The sequence below is a fragment of the Nyctereutes procyonoides genome, unplaced genomic scaffold, assembly GCF_905146905.1.
Source record: "Nyctereutes procyonoides isolate TBG_1078 unplaced genomic scaffold, NYPRO_anot_genome, whole genome shotgun sequence".
Lineage (NCBI taxonomy): Eukaryota > Metazoa > Chordata > Mammalia > Carnivora > Canidae > Nyctereutes > Nyctereutes procyonoides.
The window spans coordinates 7,658,954-7,668,917 of NW_026575037.1; the positions used below are offsets into that span (position 1 = coordinate 7,658,954).

A 9,964-nucleotide genomic window follows, 5' to 3' on the forward strand; every position below is an offset into this window, starting at 1 on the left:
TGGTGTTTATTTATTTATTTTAAAGTAAGCTCTACACCCAATGTGGGTATTGAACTTATGGCCCTGAGATCAAGAGTCCCTTGCTTGGGGCCACTGGGCGGCAGAGTTGGTTAAGTGTCCGACTCTTGATTTAGGCTCAGGTCATGATCTCAGGGTGGTGATCTCAGAGTCATGAGATCAAGCTCCATGTTGGGCTTCATGCTCAGCGCAGAGTCTGCTTAAGACTCTCTCCTCCCTTTTGCCCTCCCCACTCCCCCAAAATGCTTGTTTTACTTACTGAGCCAGCCAAGCACCTTTTATGTAGCTTTTTTTTTTTAGATTTAATTTATATATTTGAGAGAGTGTGTGTGAGAGAGAGAAAGCATGAGCAGGGAGAAGGACAGAGGGAGAAGGAGAAGCAGACTCCCCACTAAGCAGGGAGCCCAATGCCAGATGCAATCCTGGGACTTGATCCCAGTAGTTGGGGATCATGACTTGAGCCAATGGGAGACATTTAACTGACTGAACCACCGAAGTGCCCCTTAAGTAGCTTGTTTTAGCCAACATTTACTTATTTCCATTTCCCTTATCTTCATTATCCTTTATTCTTTTTCATTAACATTAATCCATTCAACCTTAATATTCAACTTTAATATTTTTTTAATGACTCAAACCATTTATCTTGTTTATACTCCCTCTTTTACATGAACATGAGAAATATACATGATTTGAAATCATTTCTACAGTCCCCAAGAGTGCTTGACAGCCTTTCCTTAAAAGCCTTTTCTTGTTCAAGTGGGTAAAATCAGATTGGTAAAGACCTTTGACAACCAGTGATTCTGAGTAGGGACAATAGAGATGGAAACAATAAAATTATTATGAGATCATAAAATTATGTTGGGAACAGATGTCAAAGCAAAAAAGAGATCAAGACAAAGAATTCTGTTTTACCATTCCATGCCTTAGGAAGGCACCAACGAACCAAGTTCAAGCATAAATCAATAAAAAACTAAGATGAGAATAAAAGCATAAGTTGGATTATATCATTGGCTAAAACTGACTTTGAAAGAAAGAAGGAGAGAAGGTAGAGGAAGGAAGAGTAAAAAGATGGTATATCCACTGTTAGCATATCCTCCCTGACTTGGAAATTTCAAGAAAATCACAATTATGGACCCCTTAGGGAATGTGTTAGTATATATAGTAAATAGAGTTTTCCAGATGATGGGAACGATAACTAAGTAAACAAGTTGGGTTTGATGTGAACCAAGAGATAAATAGGTTCCATATCCTGGCATCAAGGAACCTCTTATGAATAAAATTCCATGTACTTTTGGTAGATATTGTGACATATTTTAGTCAAAATTCTATAGGCACGATTACTAATTGTTATCATTTGCTTGGTGGTTAACATCACCAAAACTTGCTTTATTGTATAGAGAGATGTTCTGGTGTTGGTTTTTGAATAACATTGTTCCTTAGATCATTTTTCTTTAATGCCAGTTCAGAAGCAGGATTTGCCAAACTATACTGATAAAAACAACTCTGTTACATTATGCTAATTTCCATAAGAGTGTAATGACTCACGATTTAGCTCTAAAATTAAATCTAGATTCAAATCCTTGCTCTACCACTATGTGACCACGGGCAGGTAATTTAAACTCTGTCCTTCAGCTTCCTCAGTTGTAAAATGGTATTAATAATATAGCTATATTAAATGATTTTTTGGTCACATAATATAATTAAATAATTGGAACAGTGTTTAGCACATAGTAAGTATATAATTATTAATTTTAAAAATTGTGTTATATAAAGTACTATGATATAATTATATATTTGGTAACTAAATAATAATGTTCACTAAGTACATAGACAAACTGAAGAAGGCTTTTTAAGTAAAAACAAATTATGAGTTATGTAAAATCTTCAGGTCAAAATACCTTTAAAAACACAAACATTAAATTAATGTCCTTTTATAAGGTAGGCAGAAATATGCTAAACATTTTATCCCTTAGTGATAACTCCTACCCTAGCATACAATTTGGCAGCAAGAAAATGATAGGATATAATGTGTGTGTTTCTCCTGGCATTCATCTGTCATCATTACTTCTTTGTTCATACTATAGATTATATCAAATCAAATCCCTAAAATGGAAGAAGAAGCCAAAAACCAAAGTTTGGAGGAAGACTTTGAAGGACAGGCCACACATACAGGTAAGAAAATCTAGAAGAAGAAAAGTATTATTAACATAAATGTGGAGATCTCTAATGTTCTTACTGCCATTGTTCAGCATAAAATTTAAATAATACTTTTGAATGGTTTGATGGAATCATCTAAAAACATTTGGGAAAATTAATGTGAAATCAAATACACTTAAAGTAGTTTTATTTAGATGTCAAAGAATGAGAAAAACACTAATTATTGAGAATCTCTTCCTGCGCAACTATCATAAGACCTATCTACACTATAATTAAGCTCTTTCTTCTCTTATGTTCCCCACTATGAACTTTTCCTTGCAATCGTAAACACAGCAGACCAAAAGGTAAATAGTTTTTCATTTTTTGAATCTGAAAAAAATAAATGATAAAACATTCTTAAATCAAATGGATTTCAATATTCCTCTAGAAATCCTACCATTTCAATACATTTCCTTTTTTTAAAATTTTATTTATTTATTCATGAGAGACGAGAGAGACACAGGCAAAGGGAGAAGCTGGCTCCATGCAGGGAGCCTGACATGGGACTCAATCTCAGGTCTCCAGGATCATGCCCTGGGGTGAAGTGGTGACTGCCACCAGGGCTGCCCTCCATACATTTCATCCAAGCCTGTTTTCCTAATCTGTTAAATTGTAAGGACAATATATATGCCACTACTAAGAGTTTGAAAGTCAAATAGCATGTCAGTTTAAAAGTTCAGTTAGTACCTCTTAGGCCTCTTCACTTATTTTGTATACCTGCAACTAGTATAATATTGTATGTTAACTATACTACAATTAAAAAAATAAATAACATTTAAAAAATAAATAAAAGCAACAGTTTAGGTTTTTTTTTTTTTAAATCTTTGGAATCTTACTAAACTAATGTTTTCCTCTCTCTCTTAATAATATGAAATGGAGCCTTTAAATTTAGCCAGAAGGTTAAAAAAAAATAAAAAATAAATAAATTTAGCCAGAAGGTTGATGAATTCACATGCGTACTTTGACAAAATGCATAGGAATTCACTTTATAATTCTTTCGTTTGTTTGAGAAAATGAGTAAGCACAAGCAGGGGTAGGAGTAGAGGGAGAGAGACAAGCAGACTCCACACTGAGTAGGGAGCCCCATGGGGGTGGTGTGGAGGCTTGATCCCAGATCTAAAGATCATGACCTGAACAGAAGGCAGGGCAGCCAGAAATTTGTAGCCCAAACAAAGTTATTTGTTTCCTTGGGACGCCTGGGTGGCTCAGCAGTTGATTAGGGTGTGATCCTGGAGTTCCAGGATTGAGTCCCACATGAGGCTTGCTGCAGGGAGCCTGCTTCTCCTTCTGCTACATCCTGCCTCTCTCTCTCTCTGTCTCTTTCATGAATAAATAAATAAAATCTTTTTTAAAAAAACAACAAAAACCCCTCAAAGATGTTTGTTTCTGATGCAGAAGTTGATATCTATTCCCACAGTGATACTTACACAAATTTCAATTGTATAAATAGTCATTTTGAAAATAAAAAGGAAAAAATTTTGTTTTTTCTTTTATTCAGGACCCAAAGGAGTAATAAATGATTGGAGAAAGTTTAAATTAGAGAGTGAAGACAGTGATTCAGTTCCACCTAGTAAGAAGGAGATTCTCAGACAAATGTCTTCTCCTCAGAATAGAGATGACAAAGACTCAAAAGAAAGATTCAGCAGAAAGGTAAGGAAAAATCAATAATAAATAAATTACAATGTATTTTTAGTCTAAATGACTCTAAAGAATCACTTTAGAAATATAAAATTGATATATATATATAAAAAAGTGCCAGGAGAGACCTGTTTTTATAGTATTGTTTACACTGGCAAAAAAAAAAAACAACAACCATGAAATGAAGTAAATGCCTGTGAAAGTATTCCATATTAAAAAATGTATAGCAGCTATTAAAAGAATGAGTTACAATATATAAGCCCTCTTACAGGCAGTCCTGTAATATAAGAAAGCAAGATACAGAGTATTTTAAGTTATATGATCCCATCCTTCAGAGCAATGGGGAAAAAAACCACATGACTGTATATGTTTTTACCCTTCTATAATTATATGACCATGTATGCAGAGAAGTATGGAAAGACACTTGATAATATCAGTTATTTTGAAGGGTAGGATTGGTTGAGAGATCTCAACTTCCTTTTCCAAATAGGAGAAAGCCAGTAAGCAGAATAAGCCACATTTTTTATGATATCATGATTTTTTTTTAAAGCAAAATTTTAAAAAATTCTTACTTATTTACTCGGTATATAATATGTATGTCCATGTGATATGTCAAACGATGTTAATGGAGATTATCTCAGTATTAGATTGGTGAAATTTCACTATTTATTACTTCCTTCCTTTAGCTTTTTGGCTATTTTTGAATCCTTATAATTATCATGCATTATTTATATAACAATAATTACAACAACAATCATATTAATTTATTTTTTTTAATTTTTATTTATTTATGATAGTCACAGAGAGAGAGAGAGAGAGAGAGAGAGAGAGAGAGAGGCGCAGAGACATAGGCAGAGGGAGAAGCAGGCTCCATGCACCGGGAGCCCGACGTGGGATTCGATCCTGGGTCTCCAGGATCGCGCCCTGGGCCAAAGGCAGGCGCCAAACCGCTGCGCCACCCAGGGATCCCCAATCATATTAATTTAAAAACCCATAAAGTGACTTCCATTGTGGAATAACTCCCTTTGTGAGTTATTTATCTCCAAACCATTGTATAAGTTGCATATTGATTCTCAATAGACAGACTGCATCTTAGTCCTAGGCTTTTGGCCATTGTAAAAATCTTCAAGTCTACGATCTTGTTTCCAGATTTCTAGATTTCCTTTACTGAGGCACTATGTGATATGGATGAGACAATTAAATTTTCCCATCTGAAGAATTGCAACACCTCATCCCTTTTTAAAAAGAGATATGAAGGGATCCCTGGGTGGCGCAGTGGTTTGGCGCCTGCCTTTGGCCCACGGCGCGATCCTGGAGACCCGGGATCGAATCCCACGTCGGGCTCCCGGTGTATGGAGCCTGCTTCTCCCTCTGCCTGTGTCTCTGCCTCTCTCTCTCTCACTGTGTGCCTATCATAAATAAATTTAAAAAAAATAAAAAAAAAGATATGAAGAAAAAATAAATGTAAAAGTATGCCTGTGGGATCAAATTCCTGCCCCATGGGACATAACAGTTACAAAAACTTTATGAAATAAAAAAATATATGACACAATGTCAGGTAGTACTTATTGCTATGAAGAAAAATAAACCCATATAAGGAAAGCCATATCATCAAAGAAGGTATCATTTGAATAAAGGTTTGAAAGTGGTGAAAGAGAAGGCCTTCTTCACCTCAGGAGTGAGATAGAAGCTGAATTGAGAATGGGTTTGGTGTGTCTAAAGAATATACATTTCTGGGGGTGTCTATGTGGCTCAGTTGGTTAAGCATCTGCCTTTGGCTCAGGTCATGATCCTGGGGTCCTGGGATTGAGTCCTGAGTCAGGTTCTCTGCAGAGGAAAGCCTGTTTCTCTATCTCCCCTTCCTCCCTGCTTTTGGTCTCCTTCTCAAATAAATAAATACTCCTTAAAAATTTTTTTTAAGATAATATAAATTTCTGACCAAATTTTCTCTATCATTTCTTTTGTCTATTCCCAGATGAGCATTCAAGAATATGAACTAATTCACCGAGACAAAGAAGATGAAAATTGCCTTCGTAAATATCGTAGACAATGTATGCAGGATATGCACCAGAAGCTGAGTTTTGGGCCTAGATATGGGTTTGTGTATGAGCTTGAGACTGGGGAGCAATTCTTGGAAACCATTGAAAAGGAACAGAAAATCACCACAATTGTTGTTCACATTTATGAAGATGGCGTTAAGGGCTGTGATGCTCTAAATAGTAGCTTTACATGTCTTGCAGCTGAATACCCTATGGTCAAGTTCTGTAAAATAAAAGCTTCTAATACAGGTGCTGGGGACCGCTTTTCCTCAGATGTGCTCCCCACACTGCTCATCTACAAAGGTGGGGAACTCATAAGCAATTTTATTAGTGTTACTGAACAGTTTGCAGAAGAATTTTTTGCTGGGGATGTGGAGTCTTTCCTAAATGAATATGGGTTACTACCTGAAAGGGAGATACATGCCCTAGATCAGACCAACATGGAAGAAGATACTGAATAAAGAGTCACTATGTCAAATCTTGTTATTTCTCCTTTACAAATTGTACATTGATTTTGGTAGTATCCATATTCCTTTAGAGAACACCAAGTATGGCCATGGCTATTTTAATTTGCGGGGAATAAAAAGGTTGATACTAAAATCATTTGATTCAGCATTTTTTAGTTACTTAAGTGCATAGAGGCTTTACTACAAAATATTGTAGTCTTTAGCAACATGTTAGTAGGCAAAGAGGATATAAATAATATTGTGGCAGTTTTCAAAAATTCCTTTCAAGTTATGTGTTGACTTTTTTACTCCTTGTTTTGGTTTTTTGTTTTTTTTTCCCCCCTCAATGGTGTTATTTGGGCTTTCCAAATTACATTATCAATCATAATTTTGCTTGTATGATAAAAATAAAGTCTTAAGAGGATATAAATTTTCTGTTTGAAGTCTATTTTTTTTCAAGTACTACATTATCAAGGCCCTAAAAACATTACATAACCCAAAATACAAAAAAAATCATTCAGTAAGCTATCTTACATTATATGTATATATATTATATATAATATATATAATTATTATTATAATATATATTATATTCTTTTTTTAAAAAGATTTTATTTATTTATTTATGAGAGACACAGAGAGAGAGAGGTAGAGACACAGGCAGAGGGAGAAGCAGGCTTCATGCAGGGAGCATGATGTGGGACTCGATCTGGGGACTCTAGGATCATGCCTTGGGCCGAAGGCAGGCGCTAAACTGCTGAGCCACCCAGGGGTCCCTATATATTATATTCTTATAAGAAACTTAGAAACATTGCACCACATTGAAGTTCTAAATAAAGTAGTATTTTTTTAAAATACATGTCAGAAGCTAAACTTATTTAGAAAAAGGCAGAGTAGAAGAAAGGTCTCTTTATTCTATGGACAAAAGAATATTTAGTAGTGATATTACAACTATCATTTTTAATTGCCTATTATGGGCCAGCATTTTATACATATAATGTCTAATTTTTAACCACAATTCTGCAAATAGATAGCATTATTGCACTTTAAAATGATGAAAATGAAATTTAGAGAAGTTCTACTTTTTCCCTTGAAACACTTGGAAACTTTCCTCCTACACAAACAAATAGAAATACAAAATAAAATATAATTTGAAAAATGTGCCATGAGTGAGCTGAAGAGCTAGGTAAAAAACTTCTAGGAGTCTGAATCAGAGAAGGAATTAATGGTGCATGAGAGCTGAAGCACTATATCTCATATTTGAAGACACAGTGCTTGATAAATCATCCAAAATTGGTTCCCAGTGGGAAGTGTGTTTAAAACAGCTATGATTATTTTTCCTTTGTGGACCAATGTTCAAATCAGACAGTTGTCACAAATTCTAGTCTCCACTATCTTAATTGAAGATTTTGTATTTTCTCTTTCCTTAAATCTGTCATACTCTTTTCCCCCAGTGCAAGCACTTCACCTTCATCATATTTCATTGAGCAAATAGAAGTTATCAGATGGGCCCCACTTCACTTTTCCGTTTCCAATCTAAAATGTGCACCTGCACCTAAACACTGTTTCCATTGATATTAAGATGAAAGAAGCATCCATGCAACTAAGACCCATGACCAAGCTGTGTGGTAAAGCCAATCCTCTCACCCACAGTCCTTTTTCTACTGCAATTATTTTCCCTCTTGCTGCATCATGTTTCTCCCTTCCTCTATGTCATACTATTCATTTTGGCTTGTTAAATGACTTTTAAAATTGCCCACTTTTAAAATATGCCCAAGTAAGGCACCTAAGTGTCTTAGTCAAGTGTCTGCCTTTGGTCATGATCTTGGAGTCCTGGGATCGAGTGCCACACTGCAGCATTGGGCTCCTTGATCAGCAAGGAGTCTGCTTCTCCCTCTCCTTCTGCTCCTCCTCCTATTCTCTCTCACTCACTCTCTCTCTCTCTCAAGTAAATCTATAAAATCTTTGGAAAAAAACCTCCCAAAAGAATTTTTAAAAAATAAAATAAAATAAAATATGCCTAACTATAATTTAAAATTTCCAGCTATCCCTCAATCTCTACTTTCCTATATAAACATGTCTCTCCAAAGAACTATCTAAAGTCACAGTCTTTATTCTTCACTTCCATTTTTTTTTCCAGCTGACTTCACTCAGGTTTTTTATCTCAAGCACTCTAATTATAGTTGCATCAAACTTAGTGACCAATTCTAATTCTTTATTTTATGCTCTCTCCTATAAGCATATGTCAGAGCTGACCACCTCCCCTCTTTTTGAGTCACTTCTTTGAAAATACATTCTGCTTTGTTTACTATTTTATCAGCTATTTCTTCAAAGCAGAAATAGTCTTCTTCTCTAAACACTTATTTAGGTAACTCCCTTCTGTCCATAGTCTTAACACTAAGATTCAGATTGCTTTCAAATTTCACATTTCTATTTTCACCTCTCTAGTGTCCAAAATCCTGTGTCTCAAGTGGAGAAAGGGAATGAAGAAGGAAAACAATGGGAAAGAAAAATAATTTTCTATAATTGTAATAGATATTGGTGATACAAATATGGGTAATACAGGATTCTAACTATGGCCAGTCCCTAACATATAGTCATTGCAATAGGTATTGTTTCTTTTAATGAACCCAAAATTCCACCTTCCATTCTTTTTAAATTGGGAAAGGCATTTTAAATACCTTATGGCCTATTTCTAAGTTGATAAATTCTAGACATAAAACAAGGAGGAAAAGTGCCAGGAGAGAGACACACAGGGTAATTACATATAAAATAAGAAACTTTAAAAAATAGTTCAACATGCTTTCTCCCATCAAACAATTGCTAACAAACTTACTAATCCTTTATAGAGTTCTCTGTTAGGGAATTACTGGACTCAAAAAGCTTTAGCAAAAAAAAAAACAAACAAACAAAAACAGGATCCTTATATGAGATATTTATAATGAAAACACTCTTTAGAGAAATGACTTTTAGATTGACATTAATTCCATAAGTTGGAAGTAAATACTTAAAAAAATAAATTGATAGCAAGGCAGTGAGGAATGACAGTGAAATGGGTATCTCTAAAGAGAACAATATTTTAAGAATAAAATATAAGTTAATTACTAATCATTAACTACAATATAGCACAGTGTTGTAGGGCAGGGGTAGAAAAGCATAGCTAAGCAGTAAAAGAAGATTCATCTATGGAAAAGAAGAATAAAAATGAATGCTTTGAAAGATTCCTTCAATGAAAGCTTTACTCTTCTATTAACCATGCATTAATTTAAAGTAGAGGGCTAGCAAGCTTAAGCAGGACTAAACTCAGGAATGTATTTAACCCATAATTGCCAAAACAAAAGTAACTAGGTGGTACCTGTGTAGGGAGTAAGTGATGATAGCAACCATTCTCAAAATAAGCATTTGGTGACTAATGAATGCCAGAATGGAGCTTTGATGGTAACACTCATCAGGAAGAGTTGGACAAAAGGCAGGATTTGACTAGAACTTGAAGCCCGCTGCTGTAGAAATCCTGGATTACAAACTCCTCTCATGTAAACACTCATTCTGCTATTATATTTGGCAGGAAGAGAGGAAGAGATCATTTCTGTCTTAGCAAAAGAATGAAGTTTTAAATGTAAAGGTCTA

The 9,964-nt window shown here is 34.9% G+C and overlaps 1 protein-coding gene across 1 annotated transcript; it reads left to right on the plus strand.

The window, feature by feature from the left end:
- The first annotated feature begins 2,126 nt into the window (after window positions 1–2,126).
- On the plus strand, window positions 2,127–6,352 carry PDC (phosducin). Its single transcript, XM_055319028.1, has 3 exons — window positions 2,127–2,190; window positions 3,713–3,864; window positions 5,828–6,352. Exons 1-3 carry the CDS (start codon window positions 2,127–2,129, stop codon window positions 6,350–6,352), a joined length of 741 nt encoding a protein of 246 aa, XP_055175003.1.
- The last annotated feature ends 3,612 nt before the right edge of the window (window positions 6,353–9,964 follow it).

Bases quoted from the DNA above. Each gene is read 5' to 3' on its own strand.
- PDC (XM_055319028.1), top strand. From the start codon at position 2,127: ATGGAAGAAGAAGCCAAAAACCAAAGTTTGGAGGAAGACTTTGAAGGA. The intron at 2,191-3,712 runs GTAAGAAAATCT...TCTTTTATTCAG, and splicing joins AGGACAGGCCACACATACAG to GACCCAAAGGAGTAATAAAT. The intron at 3,865-5,827 runs GTAAGGAAAAAT...GTCTATTCCCAG, and splicing joins AAGAAAGATTCAGCAGAAAG to ATGAGCATTCAAGAATATGA.